Source organism: Salvelinus sp. IW2-2015, linkage group LG33 (genome assembly GCF_002910315.2).
Source record: "Salvelinus sp. IW2-2015 linkage group LG33, ASM291031v2, whole genome shotgun sequence".
Classification (NCBI taxonomy): domain Eukaryota; kingdom Metazoa; phylum Chordata; class Actinopteri; order Salmoniformes; family Salmonidae; genus Salvelinus; species Salvelinus sp. IW2-2015.
In genome coordinates this window covers 8,020,244-8,047,199 of record NC_036872.1, presented here as the reverse complement: position 1 = coordinate 8,047,199, position 26,956 = coordinate 8,020,244, and the positions used below count along the sequence as shown (strand labels likewise).

Below are 26,956 nucleotides of genomic sequence, written 5' to 3'. Positions count from 1 at the left end.
TGTGACGAATGAGGACCTGGGAAGAGCAAGCTCCTCTGTGGCCACTCTCTTATGCTGCATTCTAAAGAGGCAAAATATCGGTCGCACGAGGTCTCAACACTGCCCTCTCWCTCTTTCTCTCTCTTGATCCTTCTCTCTCTCGATCCCTTCTTCCTGTCTTTGTAACRCTTTCTCTCGRTCTCTATCTATGTCTGTCATTGTACCTTTCTTTCCCTCTATCTCATGTTGAATGGGGACGATGCAGTGACTGTGGGAGAGATGGAGAGAGTGAGCGAGACAGATAAAGAAAGAGAGCATCCCCCACTCATACCTCTTTTATCCTAATCCATGTCTCTTACCAAGAAACGGGCCCCCTTTTCACGTCTCCATCAAAGCCTCTTATACGTGACCCCTAGCTGCTCGCCCCCCAGATCTCTCTCCCACGCTCAGAACGTACACAACATACACCACAATGTCACAATAATATACTATGTAAGACCATGTAGGCTTCATTTGGTCAATTTAGCATATTAGCAAGGTATTAACATGGAATCTGTTATTACATACAAACGACAATGAGAAAGCTTTACAAGTTTGACTAATTCAAAAAGTGTTGTTGATTATTCGCTGATTGCATTTTCTATCAAGTGCATGGTGTGGGTGCATTGTATGTTCGTTGTGTGTGTGTGTGTGTGTGTGTGTGTGGACTGATAGTTAATGTAATAATAGCAGTATTGCATATAATAAACTGTTATAGGCCTAAACAAAGATGACCTGTTATAGCCTAAGCCATACAATGCTGAAATGGCTGCACTAAAGGCTGTGAAACTGCAGAAGTGGCATTTGTTGCCTGTTTGTGCTGTAGAGCTACAGTGTGGAGCCTCAGGCTTAAGGACATCTGACTGCAAGGCTGAGTAACACATCTGCTAGGAGAATGTGTCACTTTGTAAAGGGACTAACCCTAATAAGAACTGATGAGTTGGCAAAGTTATGTAATGAGTAAGAGTGTGAGGAGGATCCTGAAGCTGTAGTCCTTTCGTGTGTGTGTGTGTGTGTGTGTGTGTGTGTGTGGGTGTGGGTGTGGGTGTGGGGGTGTGTGTGGGTGCATGTTAAGATTGATATGATTTCTCTATGGTGTAAAATAGTGTCGGCTTACAGTTAAAAAAGTACAGAGCCAAGAGATTAAAACACACTAAAGCAGGCGCTAACCACTGTCCCAATAGAATCATCTCTCTATATAGTGGTCAAACCATGCTTTAGCAAGGACAGGATCTCCACCAGAACAGGAACGTGTACACCCATATCTGTCAGAGAGCTGATGGTAGCCCTGTCCTCTGTCCTGTACGACCCAGTAGACCCACCCCTGGTAAATACAGGCTAGGAGGTTCTCTCCATGTTTAAAAATACCCGGATCTAAGTTCTTATATGAGGGGTTATTATGGCTACTGTGGGGTTGAGGATCTCTCTCATTTTGTTCTTGTTAGCAGTTTTCTTAATTTGACCCCATAGAAAGTCAGTCTTATTATTCCATCAAGCTGTATCCACACTTTATCTGCAGTGCAAACTTTCTCAAAATACTTCACACACCACAACACATTATACACACTGTTCTGTAAATGCCGCATGTTCAACAGAATACGCCATTCCCGTTGGCGTTGTTGAAGCATTCAGGAACAGATATCCAAACTGGGTTCTGTAGGATCACTGATGTGGACGTTTTCTTGGAAAAAGTAGCTAAGGACTGCCATCTAATGGGCATTGAATAAAAAAGTCCCATCAAAGTTAGAAGCTGTATGTACCAATACTGCCCACTGGGAGGCAATGATGTAACATGTCAGTGTGTGAGTATTGCGGAAAAGGACTGTAAACTGCACAATCATCCAGGTAACACCACTATACTGCCCTACCAAGCAACAGAGCAGTAACTGCTCATAGAGTGAAACTGAGAAAAATGACTTCAAAGTTGTTTTATTGTCCAGCCAGATCAATTGTAGGCAGATAATTGGAGATGTGGTTATCTGTTGTCTTCCTATGAGGATTTTTTTTAAATTCATATTGACCCTGACCTCTGATATGACCTTTGACCCTAGATGGAAGTTACTGCCTTCAGTGTAATATAGTTTGATACTTGTATCAGCAAAGAACAATAAATAATACAGAGGTCAACCGTAGACACTGCAGCCCAAAGCTCAGTGAAACCAAGGTAAACCGTAGACACTGCAGCCCAAAGCTCAGTGAAACCAAGTCAAACCGTTAGACACTGCGCCAGCCAAAGCAACAGTGAAACCAAGGTAAAAAGCACTAACTGACATGTGTGATGGCAGTTACTGCCTTTTTCCTTGGTTTTTGAGTGGCACAGCGGTCTAAGGCACCTCAGTGGTGTCACTACAGACCCTGGTTCGATTCCAGGCTGTATCACGACCGGCCGTGATTGGGAGTCCCATAGGGCGGCGCACAATTGACCCAGCGTTGGCCGGGGTAGGCCGTCATTGCAAATAGGAAGTTGGTAGAGCATGGTGCTTGCAAAGCCAGGGTTGCGCGTTTGATTCCCATGGGGGACCAGTATGCAAATGTGTCCACTCACTCTGYAACAGAGCAGCTACTAAAATGGACTATCTATTATGGACAAGCCTGCAGCTAATAGGCCCATGTGACATCTATTTTATATGTGTTGCACAATATTCTTCACTGTAGTGCTGAAATTATACGAGCAGTAACAAAAAAAACTATGCAATGCGTGTCTGTAGAAGAATTTGGTAGACGCTTATTTCAAAATGTGTTTTATGCATATCCCAATTTCCCCTAAGACAGCCTCAGAGAGTGGGGTCACAGCAGGGTCAGTCATTATCAGCAGCGTGGAGCGATAAGGTTTAAGTGTCTTGCTCACGGGCACATCGACAGATTTTTCACCTTGTCGGCTCTAGGATTCAAATTAGCGACCTTCAGTTACTGGCCCAATGCTCTAACCGCTAGGCTACCTGCCGCCCTTTATTGTGTGGTGTGGTGTGTGTGTGTGTGTGTGTGTGTCTAAGTGAGTGTGTAAAGAGTGGGAGGAGCATTTATGGGAAAGCAGAGTAAATTACTTGCATTTGTGTCTGAAAGAGGGCGAGCCATAGAAAGAGAGAATGAGAGAGGGGAGAGAGGGGGGGGAAGGGCTGTATGCCAGGTGTGAGTCTTCTCTGAATAAAATGACTGCTAAATTTGTATCCTATTTTCATTCATTGATCTTTTATTGTTATTAGTCTTTCATTCACTTACTTTCCTTTTGTTGTTGCATTGTCGAGTGGTGAAGTAAGCATTTCGTTGCACTGTGTACTTACTCCAAGGACGTCATATGTATAGAACAACTAAACCAACTTGAAACTTGAACTTAAAAGGCAGTGTGACAGGTCTTAAAGAAAGAAGGCGGGGCAACAACTTGGGCGGCCAGAAACCCCACCCCTTCCTGTCTGAAATGCCTTATTGTTTTAACTGTCTTCACCCAAAGACTTCTCTGCCCTGAACCCAAGCCACTGATTCAGGATCAGAACACCTCATCCCTGCCTTTAACCTGTTCTGCTTGCTACATCTCCAACGAGAATCTCCAGTCCTATTCCCAGAGTTTTGAAAAAGATATGTTACCGTGATGAGACTAACACGATAAGAAAACGTATGCATGCTTTGGATAAAAAGTGTCTTCTAAATTGCATATATTATTATTATAGTAGCGAAAGGTTAAATAAAGAATAGATAATATCATTTCACAGCACTGAGATTCACCCTGCTTTGATTAATACAGTATACCACCCTATACGTCCTCTTTAGGTCATCACACAGTTATTGTAAGTAATCCAAGCTCCTAATCACATGGCGTACACGACCAAAAGTAACCATGCTGGCAAACAAGTATCATTCAGCCRAGCATAACAAGATCAAAAGTAATTGTTGTAGTAGACTTAGATTTATAGAGATTTTGGGGGATACTGAGCGTAGACCTCTACTGGCATTCCAAGTGCAGAGGAAACACGTACCGCGGGAATTTCACAAGATACTTGATACACTGTATCCAGCACTGTGTCTGTGGAAGTTATGGGTGGACCGCGCATGCGCTCTGTGGGCGCTCGCCTTTGAGGCCAGTGCGGCAGGAAAAGCGCAGGGGAGACGCTGCCGTGATCGAGGGAGAGGAAAAAATAAAACCAGTTATGATGACAAATTCTGGACAAGGACAACCTTTTCCGTTTACTTATAACTTATAATTGAACTATTCCAGCGAATAGAAGTCGGGCAAATGCGCGACCCGTTTCGTAGATAGTCATAGCCACTGTATGCTTGGKAACCTGAAGATAATGTCAGGGAATCAATGGATGAAAATCCCCAAAACTACTGCAGTTGCCTGGCTGGAATTCTCGTCTCGTACTGAGAGTATCGGACACTTGGAAATAAAAACGGTTAACTTATAAGGACCACGGGAAGGAGCCACGACATATCTGAGTGTGAGGAATTATAACGGTGTCCAGTCGGTATTTGGCTAGATAACGCATTTAAAGTTTGAACGGAAAGAATAGTTTTGCTGCATCGAATTCCTTTGGACGGGATGTCATCTGCCACCGGTAGAATTCCACGAGCTAACCGACCATCTCCCTCTCTGTAAAGGAGGCCGAGCGAGCCAGGCGTGAAGATGAGTGATGCGGCAGATACCAAGGGGTTGAGGCMAACCTTTATCGTCCCCTCGATCAAGGCTTTTGATCACTATGATTTCACAAGGGCCAAAATATACTGTAGTTTGACATGGCTTGTGGCCAAAGCCTTCGGCTCAGGTGGGTGGCGCCTTTTTTMGTTTTCTGAATATTGGGGTGGAAATGTGTCAAATGTGATGCAACATTTGGACAAATTGTGTCAGTGCGCACATCTTCAGAGGGTTTATCATAATTGACCTCGGTATTCCCGATGGGCCAAGAGAGCATGTCTTATCTGTGTTAAGAATGTGTTATTTGGCCTCAATAGCCTTGTTGAAACATCATCTTCACCACGAGCGAATATTAAACATGCTAATTAGTCATTGTATTAGTCACACCAGGGCTCTCTAATTGACGGTCTGTGTCCGAGGAGAAGTGCAGGTGATGGACAGACTAACTGTTGCACGTTTGTCCAATATCTCCGATTTTTCTGTTATGAACACGGCAGAGGACGCTGTTGCTGTTGTTGATAATGTACGTATTCTCCCATCGGCATTGARGTCTGTGGCATTTGATTGATCAGTAACTGCAGCTGGCTCCTGATGTTGACAGTAATGGCCACATGGCCCTATACAGGTTGTTGGAACATCTAAACAGTATTATAATCTGGGTGGTTTGATCCCCGAATGCTGATTGTCTGAAAGCCGTGGTATATCAGACTGTATACCATGGGTATGACAAACAAATACTTTTTTATTCTAATTACGTTGTATATAGTGTATAATAGCAATAAYGCACCTCGGGGGTTTGTGGTATATGGCCAATGGCTAAGGGCTGTTTCCAGGCACTCCGTGATGCGTCGCGCGTAAGAACATCCCTTAGCCGTTGTACAAATATTGGCCATATACAGGTAGCCTAGTGGTTAGAGCGTTGGACTAGTAACCGCAAGGTTGCAAGATCGAATCCCTGAGCTGACAAGGTAAAYATCTGTCGTTCTGCTCCTGAACAAGGCAGTTAACCCACTGTTCCTGAAAATAAGAATTTGTTCTTAACTGACTTGCCTAGTAAAATAAATATACCTCAGGCCTTATTGCTTAATTAGATTATTCCATGTGATTTGACAATAACACAGTTAGTGGGTGGTTGTAATTAGAATGTAACCTATTGTGAACAGAAAACATTCAGAGTACCGTTTCTGGATGACAGGCAACACGTTGCCTATATTAAAAGCTGCTACCATTGTAGTTGGGGGAAAGGCCTGGCCTTGGCCAGTAGGCAGCAGCAGCCCTATGAAGTCAGTAATTCCAGCCGGTTGACTGACTCCAACTCTCTAAGGAAGTTTTTTAATTGGGCTACACTCGGTCTGTGTATGGTAATAATGGACAGAGAGAGAGAGAGAGAGCAAGAGAGGGAGAGAGAGAGAGGTTATGCTGTAGCTAGCCTTGGGAGCCAAGGATTCTCACGTTCAATGGCCACACGACACTATGCTAAGCCTACAGCACATAGACTAGGTAGCTCCTCCTATAGTTTCCAGCATGTCATTTGTAAGCTTTTCTCAAGTGTATAAAATGGTGGAAAGCCCTGTCAACTGCTCCACTCGCCTCACTACTCTGTCATAGAGGCTATTAGCATACCAGGACTGGGTTGTTTTTTCCTGTCCCTCCTGGTGACACACATTACTGCTCCTTTCCAGCACCATGAGAACTGTGGCCCAATTCATCAACCAAGTCTTAGTTTACACACACAGCCACGTTTGGTCTAGTTACTATGGTTCTGACAGTAGTTTGGCCCACGTAATGCAGAAAATTCAAAACAATCTCCCCCATTCAAAATGCATGCTGATCACGGATGTAGATCAACTGAAATATAGCCTAGACACAGGACAGGACTATAAGCGTGACCATAAGAGCATGTACGGACACATACACACTCACTAAATGGTTTCCCTCTAATATGACACATTTTGACCAAAGGCATCTGTGTTTTCTGCTTTCCTGTCTGGCACTGGATCACTGACTAGGTCCCAATGCTCTCTCTATCTCTTTCTCGTCTCACTCTCTCTTTGCAACAAGATCTCACGGTCTAACTTTAGTGTTCAACGTTTGTCTCAGTTACATCACAATGCAGGGGCCTCCAGGCTGGAGACTGGGCCCAATGGAAGGACCAACAGAAGATGCTTCAGCTTTACATACTGGCTCCGGGCACTAACGCTCATTAGTCTAGTAACGTGTGAATTCATTAGCCACAATCAATGGGAGTGACAACATTTCTGGTATACTTTGGTCTGACTTAATTTATGTTCGTACTGCATTGGAAAAGAAGTAGTCCAACGTGAATTGGCATAGTGAGCAACTGAACAAACATGTTACCTCTGAAAGCCACTGCTAAAATATATCGAGTTATTTCTCAGCGAAGTAACCCAGTGTTTTGAATCGGACATTATCAACTGCCGATATAGGCTACACAGGTTTCTAAGAAAGTAATAACTGCATAGTAACAGACAAGTAATGTTGCTGACTGGTGTACATTCTTTAATGTTCCCTCCCTGTGCTGTGCTCCAATTGGACGACTTCCCGTGGTCGGCACGGTAACGGTCGATATTCCAGGTCTCGTGTTTGGACTTCCTGCGACAGCTACTTCCTGTCTATTTCCTGTTTGATGGCAGACACAAAGGAGATTGGTTTTCCTTGACGCGGCAGCTTTTGATGAACTTGTGGAAAACTAAAGCCCACTTACTCTGTGGAGGTTGTATCTGCACTCCACACTGTTAAAAAGAAGGGTGCTTTGTTGATCTTATAGAACATTTTTGAGGGCCATATGAACCAAGCCATAGAACCCCTGTTTGGTTCTTTATAGCACCATTTCTTCTAGCAGCACTTATATGGCAAGACTCTGTTAACATTGTACAGCATAAGATACCGGCCAGATAAAGATGTGTAGTAGACTGTGTTACTACAGTATTTTGCATTGGTGCTGTTTTAGGAGGCTCATAGGAGCTTTTGTTCACCCTCTCAGGGTTATGAGGGGGTTTTATAGTGGGGAGTGGGGACTTTATAGTGGGGACAGACAGTTATTGTGACTAGCTGTTAAAGTGACTGGCTGTTAAGTGGTTGTTGGAATGGTAAACCCCCGCCATTGTCGGAAATAGCCCACTTTCGTCTTTCTGGATAAGAAATTAGCTTCTGAACCCTKCTTGGAAGAAATGTAATCTACTGATAGGGGATGAAGAGTCCTCACTTATGTCGGAAATTATACACTATAACCTTAACCCCATTTTTTTTTAAACCTCCTGTAAAAATACACGTCTCTGCCTTTCATACAAGTAGGCTACAGTGTCCGCTGCACATCCCTGTTCCTTTTCGCCAGTCCACCATCCAGGCCGAGTAGCCRACGTCTTTGGAAGTGTCTGGCTGCCTAGCTCTCTGACCTCTCCATTCACTAGGCTACAATGTTAACCCATCTTTTCTGTCTTTACAAAGTAGCCTACAAACTTTGTTTACTTTTCCATTCAAAAAAAGAATCATAGGCATCAAAGCCTGTGTAGGCTTTAATAGCTTCCCGAGTGTAGGCTAATAGGACTCTCGCTTTACCAAGTCYTACAATATTATCACGATACTTAGGTGTCCCGATATGATATGCATTSCTATTCTATATGTATCACGATTTATCACCATCGATACTTGGAGTCATAGAATCGATATAATATCCTAAAAAATGATATTTTTTGCTACCAGAATACATTTTCAATCGGGCAAAAACAAATGAAGCCTATTGGACAGATTTTATGCGCGTAATGTCAGAATACACTCACTGTTCAAAGTGGGATTGTTATGCAAAAGGAGAGTTAACCTACACTGCCTCAAACCAAGGCATGCTGCCTGCTAATTATCTATAGGCTATGTTTCAACTTGTCCATTTCAAAGGATTTTTTAAACARGTTTTATTTTCTAACAACAGTTTGAATTGAGYTGTGTTCTGCCTCCTCGTTAATTCACAAAGAAGAAGCCCATTTCACTGTTGCGGACAATTTCTGTTTGAGGCTTTGCTGGGCCGAACAAACTTCTCTCTTCGAGGAGAGCCTAAGCACTTCCCCAGAGTTTCCCCAGATCAAGTATGCAGGCATTTGAGCATCTCCAGTCAGAAAATAACTTTGGACGTGTGCGTTCCTATCAAAGTAAGTGCCTTATTACGTTATCATTATAGTTTCTGTATATCGTGTTATCGTTTCTACTGTAGCACACAGTATGTATGTACAGTGCATTCGGAAAGTATTCAGACCCCTTGACTTTTTCCACATTTTGTTACGTTACGGCCTTATTCTAAAATGTTTTTTTTTTTTTATCCTCATCAATCTACACACAATTCCCCAGAATGACAAAGCAAAAAAAGGGTTTTAGTATTTTAAAACAAATTTATGAAAAATAAATAAATAATAACACATTAACATAAGTATTCAGACCCTTTACTTAGTACTTTGTTGAAACACATTTGGTAGTGATTACAGCCTCAAGTCTTCTTGGGTATGACGCTACAAGCTTGGCAGACCTGCATTTGGGGAGTTTCTTCCAATCTTCTCTGCAGATCCTCTCAAGCTCTGTCAGGTGGAGGGGGAGCGTCGCTGCACAGCTATTTTCAGGTCTCTCCAGAGATGTTAGATCGGGTTCAAGTCCGGGCTCTGCTTGAGCCACTCAAGGACATTCAGAGACTTGTCCCGATGCCACTCCTGCGTTGTCTTGGCTGTGTGCTTAGGGTCGTTGTCCTGTTAGAAGGTGAACCTTTGCCCCAGTCTGAGGTCCTGAGCGCTCTGGAGCAGGTTTTCATCAAAGATCTCTCTGTACTTTTCTCCGTTTAGCTTTCCCTCGATCCTGACTAGTCTCCCAGTCCCTGCCACTGAAAAACATCTCTACAGCATGATGCTGCCACCACCATGCTTCACTGTAGGGATGGTGTCAGGTTTCCTCCAGATGTGATGCTTGGCATTCAGGCCAAAGATTTCAATCTTGGTTTCATCAGACCAGAGAATCTTTTCTCATGGTCTGAGAGCCTTTTGGCAAACTACAAGCAGGCTGTCATGTGGCTTCTGTCTGGCCACTCTACCATAAAGGCTTGATTGGTGGAGTGCTGCAGAGATAGTTGTCCTTCTGGAAGGTTCTCCCATCTCCATAGAGGAACACTGGAGCTCTGTCAGAATGACCATCTTGTTCTTGGGCGCCTTCCTGACCAAGGCCCTTCTCCCCTGATTGCTCAGTTTGGCTGGGCGGCCAGCTCTAGGAAGAGTCTTGGTGGTTCCAAACTTCTTCCATTTAAGAATGATGGAGGCGACTGTGTTCTTAGGGACCTTCAATGCTGCAGAAAGGTTTTGGTATCCTTCCCCAGATCTGTGCCTCGACACAATTCTGTCTCGGAGCTCTACGGACAATTCCTTCGACCTTGGTTTTTGCTCTGACATGCATTGTCAACTGTGGGACCTTATATAGACAGGTGTGTGCCTTTCCAAATCATGTCCAATCAATTCTCCACAGGTGGACTTCAATCAAGTTGTAGAAAACATCTCAAAGATGATCAATGGAAACAGGATGCACCTGAGCTCAATTTCAAGTCTCATAGCAAAGGGTCTGAATACTTATGTAAATAAGGTATTTCAGATTTTTTTTTAAATATATATAATCACAAAAATGTCTTAACTTGTTTTCGCTTAGTCATTATGGGATGTTGTGTGCAGATTGATGAGGATAAAAAATCATTTAATCTATTTTAGAATAAGGCTGGAATGTAACAAAATTTGGAAAAAGTCAAGGGGTCTGAATACTTTCTCTGAATGCACTGTATGGAGCATAAAGTATTTACTGTTTTATTCACATGTTTTCAAGTACTGGTGACATAGATTGTAATGATGTGTGTAAAATATATTTTGGAAGGTTGTACTGATTATGATGAGCTAATGCTAAGCTAAATGCCAGCTATGTGTGGCGCCATGTTTGTTGACTTCATACAATGCATTCTGGTTGTCATGTAAACGTCTGTCAGACCAAAGATGTTATAACAAACAAAGTGGAGAGATGGTTCAATCGACTGACTTAGATTGTAACTATCGTTACTCAGGGTTGCCAGTTCAGACCCCCTTAACAGGGGTTTTATTTAGCTTATAAACTTCTGTGTTTGCCTCCCATCATAGTAATATTTCCTGCATCATATCCCCCCACGATACCTTCCCCCATTTCTACCCCCCATGGACTTGAAATCCCCCACAAATGAAATTACCCCCCCCCCCTCTCCAAGCCCACCTAAAATAGTTTAATCCATATCTGGCAACCCTTTTTAGCTTTCGCGCTATGGTTAGGCTAGGCTGTAGGCTTGTATTTGGTGTGATGATCTGTGAGGTTATAGCATTTTATTTGCTTTGTGATTAGTCAAAAACTGTAAATTACTTGTCAAGTTAAGCGATCCGGTTCTTGTATACAATGTAACAAGTACATAGAAGATTTATAAAATGCTGAAAAGTGGCCAAACTAAGTTAATATTTTTCGGGCAATGGGCACTGTAACGGTCGTCGGATGAAGAAGGTGTGGACCAAAGCGCAGCGTGGTAAGTGTTCATGATTTATTTTCAAAAAACACTTGAACAAAATAACAAAGAGCAAAACGACAACGAACAGTTCTGTCAGGTGCAGAAACACAAAACAGAACTACCCACAAAACACAGGTGGGAAAAGGCTACCTAAGTATGGTTCCCAATCAGAGACAACGATAGTCAGCTGTCCCTGATTGAGAACCATACCCGGCCAAAYCAAKGAAATACAAAACATAGAAAAAAMAACATAGAATGCCCACCCAAATCACACCCTGACCAAACCAAAATAGAGACATAAGAAGCTCTCTTCGGTCAGGGCGTGACAGTACCCCCCCCCCCCCCAAAGGTGCGGACTCTGGCCGCGCAAAACCTGAACCCATAGGGGAGGGTCTGGGTGGGCATTGCTCCACGGTGGTGGCTCTGGTGCGGGACGTAGACACCGCTCCACCTCTGGCTCGGCCCACTTAGGTGGCGCCTCTAGAGCGGGGACCCTCGCCGCCGACTCTGGACTGGGGACACTCYTAGCCTCATTGGGAGCTCCGGACTGGAGGGCGTCGCTGGAGGCTCCGGACTGGAGGGCGCCTCTGGAGGCTRCGGACTGGAGGGCGACACTGGAGGCTCCGGACTGGAGGGCGCCTCTGGAGGCTCCGGACTGGAGGGCGACACTGGAGGCTCCGGACTGGAGGGCGTCGCTGGAGGCTCCGGACTGGAGGGCGACTCTAGAGGCTCCGGACTGGAGCGCAACTCTGGAGGCTCCGGACTGGAGCGCGACACTGGAGGCTCCGGACTGGAGGAAGACTCTGGAGGGAGGAGACGCAGAGACAGCCTGGTGGGTGGGGCTGCCACAGGGCCCACCAGGCTGGGGAGAACTACAGGAGGCCTGGTGCGTAGATGAGGCACCGGATGAACTGGGCTGTGGGGGAGCACTGGAGCCCTGGTGCGCAGCCTTGGCACCACTCCTCCAGGCTGAATGCCCACTTTAGCCCGGCCCCTCCAGAGTGCAGGCACAGGTCGAACCGGGCTGTGGGGGAGCACTGYAGAACTGGTGCTTACCACTCGCACCTCTCCATTTGGCTCAATGCCCACTTTAGCCCGGCACGGGCGGAGCGCAGGCATCGGACGAACTAAACCATCCCAGCGCCCCGGAGACACAGTACGCAGAGTCGGCGCAGGATACCCTGGGCCGAAACGGGCGCGCTGAGCTGGCACAATCCGCCCTAGCTGGATGCCCACTCTCGCATGGCACTTGCGGGGGGCTGGCATATAGCGCTCCGGGCTATGAGCGCGCACTGGAGACACCATGCGCTTTACCGCATAACACGGTGCCTGACCAGTACCACGCTGCTTCCGGAAAGCACGGGGAGTTGGCTCAGGTCTATCGCCTGACTCCGCCAATCTCCCCGTGTGCCACCCCCCTCCCAATTTTTTGGGGGGCTGCCTCTCGTGCCTGCTGCGCTGCCTTGCCTCATATCACCGCCTCTCAGCTTCAGCTGCCTCCAGTTCTTCTTTCGGACGGCGATATTCTCCAGCCCGTCTCCAGTGTCCCTGTCCGTCCAATATGTCCTCCCATGTCCAGCAGTCCTGAACCCTCTGCTCCTCCATACCACGCTGCTTGGTCCGTTTGTGGTGGGTAGTTCTGTAACGGTCGTTGGATGAAGGAGTGGACCAAAGCGCAGCGTGGTAAGTGTTTATGATTTCTTTTCAAAAAACACTTGAACAAAATAACAAAGAGCAAAACGACAACGAACAGTTCTGTCAGGTGCAGAAACACAAAACAGAAAATAACTACCCACAAAACACAGGTGGGAAAAGGCTACGTAAGTATGGTTCCCAATCAGAGACAACGATAGTCAGCTGTCCCTGATTGAGAACCATACCCGGCCAAAACAAAGAAATACAAAACATAGAAAAAAGAACATAGAATGCCCACCCAAATCACACCCTGACCAAACCAAAATAGAGACATAAAAAGCTCTCTACTTATAGTGAATGGAATTCTGGGATTAGGGAGGTATCGCTTGTCAAACATAAACAAACATGGCTGCCATCATAAAGATTTAGCTTTATTTAGCTGTTGTTAGCTTGGCTGAAAGGCGTCTCTTTTCTAAACAATAAAAGGTGAAATTGAGAAATAAAGTTGTAAAGACCTTTTATTTCCCATCAGTACAAGATATTGTTTAGGTGCTTTTCAGACAACAATGCTGTTTAGATGCGTTTGTTACATCAAATGTTCTGTTACTACTGTTTCAATCACATATTTGCGATGGTACGCTGCAGGGACCACTCAGAAATGATCACAAATATGTAATCATACACGTTTAAGATGCCTGCCCTGTCTCCTGTTTCCCCCTGTTTGTGCCTGTGATTCACAGCCATGGCGAGGGGAAATGACCTCACGCACACACAAACACACACCACAAACGCCCTCATTACCCCATACGCACCCTTTCAACTAGAGATGGTGGGAAATCGATACAGGTACAGACAATATTATATAGATTAGTCAAAAAATATATAATAATTTTGAAAACGTTTTCTTGCTAGGTAGCGTTAGCTAGCGCTAGTTGGCTGTACCTGTGTCAAAATGCTGGTATTTTTCATCCTATAGCTCGTTCTTCATCTTCTTTTTAAAGTGGAACTGACAGAGTTTTAACTACTTTGCAGATATGAAAGAAACAGACAATCATAATATCAGTAAAACATATCAAATTCCCAGTTTATGCGACAAAACCAACTTTATAAGAGGTTTAAAAAAATATATGTTCTATTTGACTCAACATTCCATGGCGTACACAAAGGCATTGTTTCCAGAGTAGATGGATGCGGTTCAATGCATGATTAATATCATTTACCAATACATTTCTTGGTAGTCCAAAATGTATTGCTATCAGGTTGTAAATCACAGCTGGCCTGGTACATTGTTTGTTGCCTCCATTTGGGATGCACTGTTTCAGTTTCAATGGCTCAATATTTTGGACAAAATGGACAAATATAACTAAGACTGGGAATGTCAATACAATCAAACTAGCAATGATCACAAGTCAGTCATAACGTGGCTAATAGGCTAGCACATCTATTTATGTAGCAAGCTAAAAACATGGACCCTAACGTTAGCTAGCTAGCTGCTAGGAGGATGTCATGTCATTCATGTCATTGGAGTGGGTGAGTGACTGACTTTTTCCCCTCATATTGTTTTTCAGCGGCTATACACAGCTAGAGATGCAGGTGTCATTTGGTTAGCTAGCAAGAACCTGAACGACTGTTATCCGGTTAGCATATGGCTAACTGGATAACACAAATTCACTCTCGCTATCTACTCCAATTTCAGAGTACTCTCATCTGAGTGTGCCAGAGCGCAGAATAACTGATGAATTTACTAACGTTACACCCAATGAATATGACTGACCGGTGTCAGTAAACGTAGGCAAAGAAAGTAATAGTTAGTCACGAATGATCTAGATAACATGTAAACAGCCTAACCAGCTCTGCTATGGAGAGTAAAATGGTCAGAGTGGGGTGTTCTCTCATTTGTGTCTGGAAGTAGCTAGCTAGCAAGCTTGCCAATTAGCTTTGGGTGCTTGGTTGGGACAAACATGCATTGTTGGCAGGCAAGCTGCAGAAGGACTAGGAGGCTACAATTCCCCATCGTTTATCAGTGCAATTTTGACGGCCAACAAATTGTAAAAGCTTGAGAGGGTTTATCTACTGTTCCTTCGTTAGAGTTTAGCTCATCTTTCTCAGGCTAGCATTATATTTTGATATTTTTGTTGTTGATGTGAATAATTGAGGTTGTTTGATCAATAAGACTGTGTAAAGTTCCCAAATGTAAGAGGACTCCCAAGCGGTATTGACATATTTGCAGAAATCCATTCAGGTCTATTTTGTGGCTTTTGACGAGTGTGTTCTAATGATCTAAAGTCACGCTGTTGCAATTGCCTGTAAACACAGAGTCCAGTTCAAAGTGAATGATGTCAGGTCCAACTGCCTGTAAACTCATGCAGTCAGTTTAATAGTTGAATGATGGCCAGTCCCTATGCTGTAAAATCAGAGTCCGTTCAAAGTGAATGATGTCAGGTCCAACTGCCTGTAAAACACACAGTCCAGTTCAAAGTGAATGATGGCAGGCCCTACTGCCTGTAAACACACAGTCCAGTTCAAAGTGAATGACGGCAGGCCCAACTGCCTGTAAACACACAGTCCAGTTCAAAGTGAATGACGGCAGGTCCAACTGCCTGTAAACACACAGTCCAGTTCAAAGTGAATGACGGCAGGCCTGCGTGGCAAACAAAGGCCTACTGTAGCTCTGACTGGCTTTGGCGCACCGGTCTGCGTCGACTCTGGTCCTGGACGAGACAGACGGTTCAGGTTTTATTTAATGCAGTTAATTGTCCAAACGCACAGCTGCTTTCCCACTCTGTACTGCTATAGAATTTTCACAAATGCCCTAGTACAGTATACGTAATTCCCAAGCATTCTAAGAATTGATGAAAATGTGAAAATGAGCATGTCTAAATCCTTGCTTGACAGAAAATGTTTTTAAAAAGTCATATTCTTCCTGGGGGTGTATATGAACAGATTTGAATCATATTTAATTTAGCTAAAATGCTGTCTGTTTCACTTTAAATAGTGAGCATGTTTTCAGCACTTTTATTTCCATGACTGATCAACAACAAATTTTCTCTGCAGAAAATTTGTCTCTCTGCAGCAGGGCAATATGTTTGGAACGTCAAATCGCAATAGTATCGAATCGTAATACATATAGAATCGTGAGAATCGCAATACATATTGTATCGGCACCCAAGTATGGTGATAAAATCCCAGCCCAACTTTCAACCTCATCCGCCCCTTTCTCTGCCTCAAAAACACTCTCGGGACCCCTTGACACATCATGTGATGGCACATACCAGAGAAGAGCAGAAAGTGGTGTGCTCTTTGTCCCTGAGTGCAGACAAGTCTATTGTGTGTGTGAGTGTGTGTGTGTGTGTGTGTGTCTGGCTATTTTGAAGATAAAGATAAAGTAAATCAGATTTAGCATGTGAGTCAACAGACAAAGAATAGCCTCTCTCTGTCTCACTCACACACACACACACACCGTTCCTGTACCATACCGGTGTATACGGTGTTACCATCAACAAAGGACGCTATTTCTTTACAAATGTAACAAATAAATCAAATACAAAAAACTCAATCTTGATCCAGGAGGGGATTGATTGTCTCTGCTGTAAGCAAGAAGCTAGCKACTTAGCTCGTAAGTTTGCCAATGAGATGCGTAGCTAGAGCCCTCTGCTGGAGATAAATGATATACCGCCCGAGCCTAATGCATATACACACACACACACTCTTAAGCACGCCGTCAATGGAGAATGTCTAAGATCCGTGTGTGAGAGAAGCATGTGTGCAATGGGAGAGTGGGGCTCGCACAGGCACGCCTGTTGCCGTCACAGTGGACTCATTCTGCGGGGGCCAGTACAGTCATGTCAAGTTATTGTTTCACCCAACTAACCTGTTTCCCCTCTCTCCACGGGCAGCCCAAAACGAGCTGACTGTAATGTTACTTATGTAGCCCACCTATCCTCACGTCCTCCACAGATGACCTGCCAGAGAAACTCTGTTTATCATATGTCCACACTAACCCGTACCTAGAACTGGGCGATATGAACAAAAATCCATATCGCGATACATTGCCTGAATTGATACGATAGCAATAAATAGAAGAAAGTATCAGGCTAACCCCTCTTGTCTCCCTTCACAGATGCGGTCCCGGAGGACTGGTGGACCCCTTCTACAGGGACCAGTACAGCCAGGAGCATCTGAAGCCCCTGTGGCATGCTGCTGCTGTCCGCAGAGCTCTACTGCGGGCGGGGAGCCTCATCCTCCGCAGCGATGCTGTCAAACCTCTGCTGGACACAACGCCATCATCCAGGCCTGGCACAGAAGGGACTGTACGTCACTGACCAGGACCGACCTGGTCACGAGAGGGACTTGACCGGACACCCATACATATGGTGAGGATGAAGAGCTGTCTGGACACACACACACACACACACACACACACACACACCACACACACACACACACAACACACACACACACCACACACACACCAACACACACCCACACCACGACACACACACACACACACACACACACACACATACATGATTGTAAAGAGTGTAATATTAGGGTCTGGTTGGGTTTTGTTGGGTTCTCAACCCATTTTTATCTCTCTACGTTCTCTTCCTTCTCCTTCTCTCTTACACACACCAACACACACACACACACACAACACACACACACACACACACACCACACACTCCACTCACCCTCATCACCTCATCACTTTACTCACTCACTCACTCATTCCTCACTCACTCACTCACTCACTCACTCATCACTACACTCACTCACTCATTCACTCACTCACTCATCTCTGTCTCTTTGTGTGTGCTCTAAGGTAGGGCTCTGTGAGTACAGTATTCTCAGCGGTGTCTCTTGGAAAGGACAAAAGCAAGTCTAATGACAGGTTTCCAAGATAAACCACTTACAGACAGACAGACAGACGGTACTCTTATGTCACATAGTACAAGGTAAAAATGCCTTTCTTCTGAAAAAGTTGTTTTGATGTGCAAAGGAAAGGCTTAAAAGTCAGCCCTTTTAAATCTACAGTCCTTTTCATTTGATCATCATCCGTTGAAGAATGTATTATAGCTAGATATGAGGGGAATGCCGTGAGCTTCCCGTGAGGGAATGCGTCAACAGTTACGAAATAGTTATTCTAAACCAATACTGTGTGGTTGAGGATCATGAGTTCAGAGACTGAACATAGCTGCTGACGAAATGGGAACCTGCGTTTGCAGTTCTCTCTCTCTCTCGCTCTCTCTCTCTGTCTCTGCCGCTCTCTTTCTGGGAGAATCGCAATTGCCCTATCTGCTGTGGCACACAGACTCTTTCATTCCCTAATCTCGCTCTCCTTCCCTCCATATCTCATCATCAAGTTATTTCTGTCTTTCTCCATCTCTCTTCTTTTCTTTCTGTCTCTTCAACAGCACTTTCTGGCTCCCTCCCTTGGTCTTTCCTTCTTTCTCTCTCTTTTCCTCGGTCTCTCTCTCTCGCCCGCCGTCTTTCTCTCCCCCCTCTCTATTATGTCTCCTTCTCTCTGGCCGTGTCTAGACTTGACAGTTAATGCAGTTTTTGTATTATGATCATGAAGTTCTGGTCATGGAATTTCGAATACATCATGTGTCTACACCCATTTTTTGTGACCCCCACCCATAATCTAATGACACAAATTTTAATATTTTTTTTTACAAATAACCTTAAATTAATTTAATTTTCATCTCTTATCGAAATGAAAATAAACCAATAAATACATTTACTCAATCAAATAGTTTTTTTCAAGTTATCTTTCTCCAAACGTTTGTATATTGATCCCATACAATAATCGGTACTCTTTTTAAAATGATTAATAGTCTATCAACTTGATGGCAGTAGCTAACTACTGTAGCTAACTAGGGTTGGGCGATGTCAATCTTCGTCCTATCATGATTAAGTACCCATAAAACATTGTGATATATGAATTTGAGAGAGAAAAATGTATATATATTTTTGACTAGACATTTTGCGCTGCTTTGGTGAAAATCTTAGCTCGGTCTACATTGTTCTCTTGCATTCTGTACATTGTTTATAACCAGTCGCGACCAGTCATTCAGAGCATGTTTTGAGCCCCACCTTTCTAGCAACAAATTGCCTGTTTTGCATGTTATTTTGTCATTAATACGTGTCACATATCAGTTTGCAAACAATGTAAAAAAAATGTTTTACAAAATTTGAGTTAATTAAGTCGTATACAAACTTGGTCTCTTTTTTGCTTTCTTGAGTAAGGCAGCTCCAAAATGCAGGTGTTTCAGCCTAGCTCAGTGCTTTCTGTGGTGGTGCGGCAGCCAGTGGAAAATACGGAGCTTAGGGGTTGGTAATGTTCTCTAGTTGTGCCGTGATTGGCTCAGTGTTCTGTCACTCATGGGGACATTACATCACCGCTAAATCTATGGGTAGAGTTAGAATATTCAAGCCCCTTGGGTGCTGCCATAGAGTTACATTAGAAGTGCTCATCCAAAAAGGCTCAAGGTCATTGGTCACAGATAAAATTACATTAAATCACATTATATCTACAGCAGCTTTGATTGAACTGATCATGTCAACGTCATACTTTCAAAATCTTAGCTAGCATGCTAGCAGTCATCATCCTGAATCAAGTCGACAATCTACTGGCAAAACGTGTCGGTGCTCATCGGCCATTGGACATAAATATTAAACAAAAAGTTGGAAATCGCAAATTCAACAAGGAGTGGTTTTGAAGGAATCAGTGGCTAACTGCAAGCATTGCAAAGCAATCACTAGACTGCTATTCATTGGAGTGGGTGTGTGGTCCCAATTCTGGGTTACAGCGTCTCTTTTCCAAGCTTAACAGATTAACATTCAACATTGGCCATGGTGTCAATCATCATGATTTATGCCGCGCTCAAAACAACTGGAAACTCAGAACTGGGAAATCTGATTTCAATGGGTTCAAGACAACTGGGAACTTGGGAAAAAACGAGCTCTGACTGGGAAAATACGTTTTGAACGGTCATCCAACTCGGAATTGGGAACTTGGGCCTCTTTCTAGAGCTCCGACCTGAAGAACCCTGACGTCATCATGATAAGACCTTGTATTTTTCCAAGTTGCCAGTTGTCTTGAAAGCACCATAAATCCAGAGAATGCCAGACTTTGATGACAAAGTTTGATGACAAAATTTGCCCAAGAAGGACTGCCGCGCCACCTTCCTGTTCAAGTGAGTACAGCACAACAAGGTGAGCCCAAAAATGTCTTCTATGCTGTCGCATAAATTATGTAATATGCCAGGGATATATGTAAGCTGTAGCTAAGAAAGTAATACTGTATGTTGTGTAGTAAGCTGTTCACCCCCTAATAAGCTCACCCTAATAATTTGGTCCCGTTTCCCCTCCTAATTTTACCTACTGTTCTGACTTGGTGGTGCACATGTAGTCTATAGCCTGTTTTAGAGAAATGTCATCATCAAATATTGTAAGAGCTTTCATTGTCTGCTTATATGCCCCCTTTATTTATCCTACAGTTCTGACTTGGTGTACAGGGAGAATACTGTAAGAATAGCGCATGTTCTGAATTCTGTTGCTGTACATTTCAAAAGGGCTGAACAAATAGTTATATCGACTACGTCCGTCCTAGCTCGCTTAATCGAAATTATGGATTGCCTCTTATCTGCTCATCGTCCCCTTATGCCATAGTTTGTACATCGCAATTGTCAGGAGAAACCACATTTGTTTAAGCAAGTCAGACATATCAGCTATGTGGCAGTGGTAAGGTGTTGGGACTGCTGTTGGGACTCTGCTGCTTTATGTAGGCCCTAACAGTGTGTGGGCACAATTTGTCACCGTTATAGTGCAATTCATGTATTGTTTAGTGTTGTGTTGTGTCGTGGGTTTTCTGGCATGCATCTAAAAAAAAATGTTTTTGTTTGCCCCATCAAGATTTACATGCTAAAATGTCCACTGTTTATAACATATTTATTGAAATAGGTTATTCAGGCTATAGCGAAGAAATAGGCCACTTGTCATGGCCTTGCTGTGGGCTACCCGGTCAGCTCGTTACTGTGTGGTGCCAGTCAACGATGGCTGTCAATCATCTTCGATATCCTATACTATCGTTATATTGCCCAACCCTATAGGTAACTAGCCAGCTAACCTACTGTATGTAGCTAGCCAGCAAGCTAGCAAGCAAAGCTAAAGGGATTGCAAATGGATAATCATAACTCTATTTCTCTAACTATTAGCTAGATGGCTAGCTTTTATGAGGCCAGCAAACACGTTCCCCACACTCTAGTTGTTATTTCCTCCAACGTTTTAAGAGAAAGGTGCCTCTTTGTCCCAAAACACACGTTTTCCCGGAGACTTGTCGGCAGAGTACTGATGACTTCGCCCACTGTATGACCTTTTGGTAGCCTAATTGCATCAAGACTAGAGGTCGGCCGATTAATCGGAATGGCCGATTAATTATGGCAGATTTCAAGTTTTGATAACAATCGGTAATCGGCATTTTTGGACACCGATCATGGCCGATTACATTGCACTCCACGAGGAGACTGCGTGGCAGGCTGACTACCTGTTATGCGAGTGCAGCAAGGAGCCACGGTAAGGTGCTAGCTAGCATTAAACGTATCTTATAAAAAACAATCAATCTTAACATAATCACTAGTTAACTACACATGGTTGATGATATTACTAGGTTTATCTAGCTTGTCCTGCGTTGCATATAATCGATGCGGTGCCTGTTAATTTATCATTGAATCATAGCCTACTTCGCCAAACGGTTATTTAACACGTGCATTCGCGAAAAAAGCACTGTCGTTGCACCAATGTGTACCTAACCATAAACATCATCACCTTTCTTAAAATCAATACACAAATATATATTTTTAAACCTGCATATTTAGTTAATATTGCCTGCTAACATGAATTTCTTTTAACTAGGGAAATTGTGTCACTTCTCTTGCGTTCATTGCACGCAGAGTCAGGGTGTATGCAGCAGTTTGGGCCGCCTGGCTCGTTGCAAACTAATTTGCCGCAATTTTACGTAATTATGACATAACATTGAAGGTTGTGCAATGTAACAGGAATTTTTTGACTTATGGATGCCACCCGTTAGATAAAATACGGAACGGTTCCGTATTTCACTGAAAGAATAAACGTTTTGTTTTCGAATTGATAGTTTCCGGATTTGACCATATTAATGACCTAAGGCTCGTATTTCTGTGTGTTATTATTTTATAATTAAGTCTATGATTTGATATTTGATAGAGCAGTCTGACTGAGTGGTGGTAGGCAGCAGCAGGCTCGTAAGCATTCATTCAAACAGCACTTTCATGCGTTTGCCAGCAGCTCATCGCTGTGCTTCAAGCATTGAGCTGTTTATGAATTCAAGCCTATCAACTCCCGAGATTAGGCTGGTGTAACCGGTGTGAAATGGCTAGCTAGTTAGCGGGGTGCGCGCTAATAGCGTTTCAATCGGTGACGTCACTCGCTCTGAGACCTTGAAGTAGTTGTTTCCCTTGCTCTGCAAGGGCCACGGCTTTTGTGGAGCGATGGGTAACAATGCTTCGAGGGTGGCTGTTGTCGATGTGTTACTGGTTCGAGCCCAGGTAGGGGCGAGGAGAAGGACGGAAGCTATACTGTTACACTGGCAATACCAAAGTGCCTATAAGAACATCCAATAGTCAAAGGTATATGAAATACAAATGGTATAGAGAGAAATAGTCCTATAATTCCTATAATAACTACAACCTAAAACTTCTTACCTGGGAATATTGAAGACTCATGTTAAAAGGAACCACCAGCTTTCATATGTTCTCATGTTCTGAGCAAGGAACTTAAATGTTAGCTTTTTTACATGGCACTTTTACTTTCTTCTCCAACACTTTGTTTTTGCATTATTTAAACCAAATTGAACATGTTTCATTATTTATTTGAGGCGAAATTTATTTTATTGATGTATTATATTAAGTTGAAATAAAAGTGTTCATTCAGTATTGTTGTAATTGTCATTATTACAAATAAATACATTTATTTTTAAAAAATCGGCCGATTAATCGGTATCGGCTTTTTTTGGTCCGCCAATAATCAGTATCGGTATCGCCGTAGAAAAATCATAATCGGTGGACCTCTAATCAAGACTGAGGAGAAATCCGCACACAATGCTTACCTGACCACCTTCTGTGGTGGTCAGCCGGATGTGAACACAATCAGACCACAAGCAACTTTTGTGCGTCTTTTCAATGCGGTCTTCATATTCTGATAGCAGAAGTCGCATGTAAGTGTCAAGTGTAGACACGGCCTCTGTCTCTAACACACATGTCTAGAGGATAACACAAAGTCACTAGTTCACTACGTTGAAGATTTGATCAATTGAAGTAGTCGCTCAAGTGTGATGAGGTGGCGAGATGGAGGGGGGACTCTTAGTTTGACGTATTCCTCCCGTCCTCTATTAGTATCAGGAACAAGCGATTTACAACAAATTGTGTTGTTGTGTTTGTGTGTACTGTGTGTTGTGTGGTGTGTGTGTGTGGTGTTGTGTGTGTTGTGTGTGTGTGTGTGTGTGTGTGTGTGTGTGTGTGGTGTGTGTTGTGTGGTGTGTGTTGGGTGTGGGTGTGTTGTGTGTGTGTGAGAGAGTGTGCTTGCGGTTGTGTATAGGTGGGTATCTGATTAAGCAGGCAGCTTTAGTCGATATGTTTAAGCAGACAAATGGAGCCTATACTGTATGTGTAAAGAGGGTGTAAACAGGGAATGACCTTCATCGGCAACAAACCCACAGCCAGTTAATTTACGAGCCTGTAGATCCTTCCTGACACATGCAGGGACTGACACACACACACAGACACAGTATACCGTTTACACCACCACCACCCCCATTGTCCCTTACAAATGCACAACCTCTTCAGTATAGGTGGGATCCCCATAGGAGTGAGAGTGTTGTATGTGTAGACTCAGCAGTCTGTGAAGTTTAGTGCAGATAAATTCGCCCAGAGAATTGCTGTATTGGGTTTATGGCTCATATGAGGAGAAATGATGACCTCGCCGTTATTTTTCACGCACCGCTACTTGGCACAGGTCCAGGTCGGAAGGGCGGATACAGTATGTCAAAGAGGAGGACAGCAAGAGGAGGAGATGGGAGAGGGGCAGCTGGCAGACTGTCGGATGAATAGAGAGGGGGAGTGAGAATGAGGGGTATAGGGGGCTGCCTCTTGCGCTGGGGTCCAGGGAGGAAGGAGGGAAGGACTGTGCTTGAAGAGAGAGGGCGGGGAAGGGGGATTGTGGAGGTCTGTCAGATGAAAGGAAAAGAGAATGGTTGAGGATAAGGGCTACTACTTGGTTAGCTCCACGGTAGAGGAGGGAGGGAGGGTCGAGAGAAGCGGAGGGGGGAGGAGGGAGAGGGGAGGGAGGGAGGAGAGGGGACGGGGAGGGAGGAGGGAGGGAGGAGGAGGCGTATAATAATATCTGTGTATGGGGATGAGATGACAGGCCGGACAGCGAGTATGGACAGTGTATAGGAGAGATCGGAGAGCGGATTACATCTGTGCTCCAGAAGAAGGATGGGGGAATGGGTGTATGTGATCCATCTGTGAGGGGAGAATAGGGGTTGTAGAGTAGATGAGAGAGGATAAAGGGGGATGGAAGAGGTGGAGAAAGGGGAACACGTGGCTGGTGCTCCACCTGCAGTACGATAGAGGGTGGGGTCTCAGACCAAGTCTAGGCAACAATATATATTGGCAGACCTTGTATAGAAAAACAACATTGCACACCACACACCTCCTCTCGTCTCTCTGCCTCTCTTCGCTCTCTCTCTCTCTCTCTGTCTCTCTCTGTCTCTCTCTTCTCTCTCTCTCTCTCTCTCTGCTCCTCTCTCTCGTCTCCTCTCTCTCTCTCTCTCTTCTTCTCGTTCCCTCTCTTCGCCCTCATTCCGCCCTCTTGTCTTGAGACACAGCGTGTTTCTCAATATGCATACTACCGTACTCCACACGCTCATGCTCCGAGAGCATTCTCCGAGGACATTCTCTTGAGTCTGTGGAGAATACATAAAACCTTACATTTGAGAAGCACTCACACTTCCCCTACTGTATTACCTCACGCTGCATCTCCCCCTACTGTATTACCTCACGCACGCTGCATCTCCCCCTACTGTATTACCTCACGCTGCATCTCCCCCTACTGTATTACCTCACGCTGCATCTCCCCCTACTGTATTACCTCACGCTGCATCTCCCCCTACTGTATTACCTCACGCACGCTGCACTTCCCCATTCACTGAACCTTTTTCCTGCCAGGACAATGGCAATAGAGACGAAACAAGATACAATACACACAAAGCAAATGTTTTACTTAATAATTATCAGCTAGCTACATGTGAATCGTAATAATCTAGCTCGTCAGCTAGTTAAGCAGAACTTTGTTATCCAATTCTTTATGGCTAGCTAGCTAGCTAACAGTAGTAGCTAGCCAGTTCGCCCTACTGACTTACTATGGGCTTGCAATCTACGCACACTACAGTGGGTATTGTAAGCAGGTAAACATACCAAAATGAACACCGAATGTATTTATTAACGTTTTCAAGATAAAATATTGTAGTCAGGCATGAGATGTGAATGGGCAACATTTAATTCCCAAGTCTTGAGTTTTTCTCTCGCTTTCAGCTCAAATAATTGATTGATTTCAAGAAATTGGTTGCCTCATGTCTCTACTCCCTACTTTTCGTTCAAGCTTGTGTCGATGCATGCTTCTAAATGTGTACGAGCGGAGTACGCATCCTAGAAGTCCCCTCCCTGCTCCGTTTCGCATACTTTGATTTGGACACATCCCGTGCTACAGTTTGCGTGCGCAGAGCACGGCAGTATGCATATTGAGAAACACCCACAGTGTTCCATCCACAACCCTCTGTAGGTGCTGAAAGCCGTCTATGAGACCAGGGAGCAGGACTGCATAGGGAGGGAAGGAGATGTAATTGAATTTGTCTGCCGAGGCAGCGTTTTCAGTATGTGTGTGAAAAGCCATCTGTGTAATGACATTAGCATTGGAGGCATGCATAAGTGACAGTCCCACTACTTAAGAGCAGAGCAATATAATGTATAAACTGTAGGCTAAGGAACAAAGGGCATCCGTCTCTCTGACCTTCATCCATCTCTGTCCTTGTGATGTTCAGGGGCACATCTCAATAGTCTAAAGGGCCCTCCTCTATTTGTCTCTTTTCCTTCACCTGTAATAGGTGAAGTCATTATGGTGAATGAAGGCCTACTTTTGAATAAGCTTTCACCGTTCCAGTAGTGGAAACAGAGACAAAGAGGGTACACCTTTTCAGACTTTTGAGCTGCAGCCCCCCGTGTGTCTTAAAGCTCAGAGTGAGAGCTATAACCAGGAGAACAGATATGGCTGTAGTCATAGATGCAATACAGTGCATCATATGTCACCCTGACCTCTGTGGATGTCCGCAGTTGTGGCTGTTTTTATTGTCAGTATATATCTTTGTCTCTGACGGTGTATCTTTGTCTCTGACGGTGTATCTTTGTCTCTGACGGTGTATCTTTGTATCTGACGGTGTATCTTTGTCTCTGATTTGTCTTGACGGTGTTCTTTTGTTTTGACGATGTGATCCTTTGTCTCTGACGGTGTATCTTGTCTCTGACGGTCTGTCTCTTTGTACTGAGTGTGTCTTTGTATCTGACGTTCTGTATCTCTGTTCTCTTGCTGATCTGTGTCTCTTTGTCTCTGACGGTGTTCTTGTCTCTGACGTGTTCTTGCTCTGGACGTGTATCTATTGTATCTGACAGGTCGATCTTTGTCTCTGACGGGTGTTCTGTTACTGACGTGTATCTTTCTCTGACGGTTAGTAGTCTTTGTCTCTGACGGTGTATCTGTCTTGAGGTGTATCTTGTATCTGACGGTGTATCTTTGTCTCTGACGGTGTATCTTTTGTCTCTGACGGTTGTCTCTTTGTATCTGACGGTGGTCTCTTTGTATCTGACGGTGTCTCTCTGTATCTGACGGGTGTCTTCTTTGTCTCTGACGGTGTATCTTTGCTGAGGGAGCGGTAGTGTCTGTCTGTCACTACTGGTTATGTTCAGTATGTTCAGCTGAAATGGCCTTTCCTCTGAGCTGTACCACACACACACCACACACCACACACCACA

General features: G+C 44.2%; 1 protein-coding gene across 1 annotated transcript in view; it reads left to right on the top strand.

Moving 5' to 3' along the window:
• Nucleotides 1-4,106: 4,106 nt before the first annotated feature.
• The window catches only part of LOC111958126 (calmodulin-regulated spectrin-associated protein 2-like), a 72,592-nt gene continuing 49,742 nt past the window's right edge, over nucleotides 4,107-26,956 (top strand). The window contains 6 exon segments of the mRNA XM_070437022.1: nucleotides 4,107-4,775; nucleotides 16,957-16,968; nucleotides 16,971-17,102; nucleotides 17,105-17,125; nucleotides 17,128-17,190; nucleotides 17,193-17,209. Of these exon segments, the coding sequence (XP_070293123.1) occupies nucleotides 4,637-4,775; nucleotides 16,957-16,968; nucleotides 16,971-17,102; nucleotides 17,105-17,125; nucleotides 17,128-17,190; nucleotides 17,193-17,209 (384 nt within the window). The 5' untranslated portion in view covers nucleotides 4,107-4,636.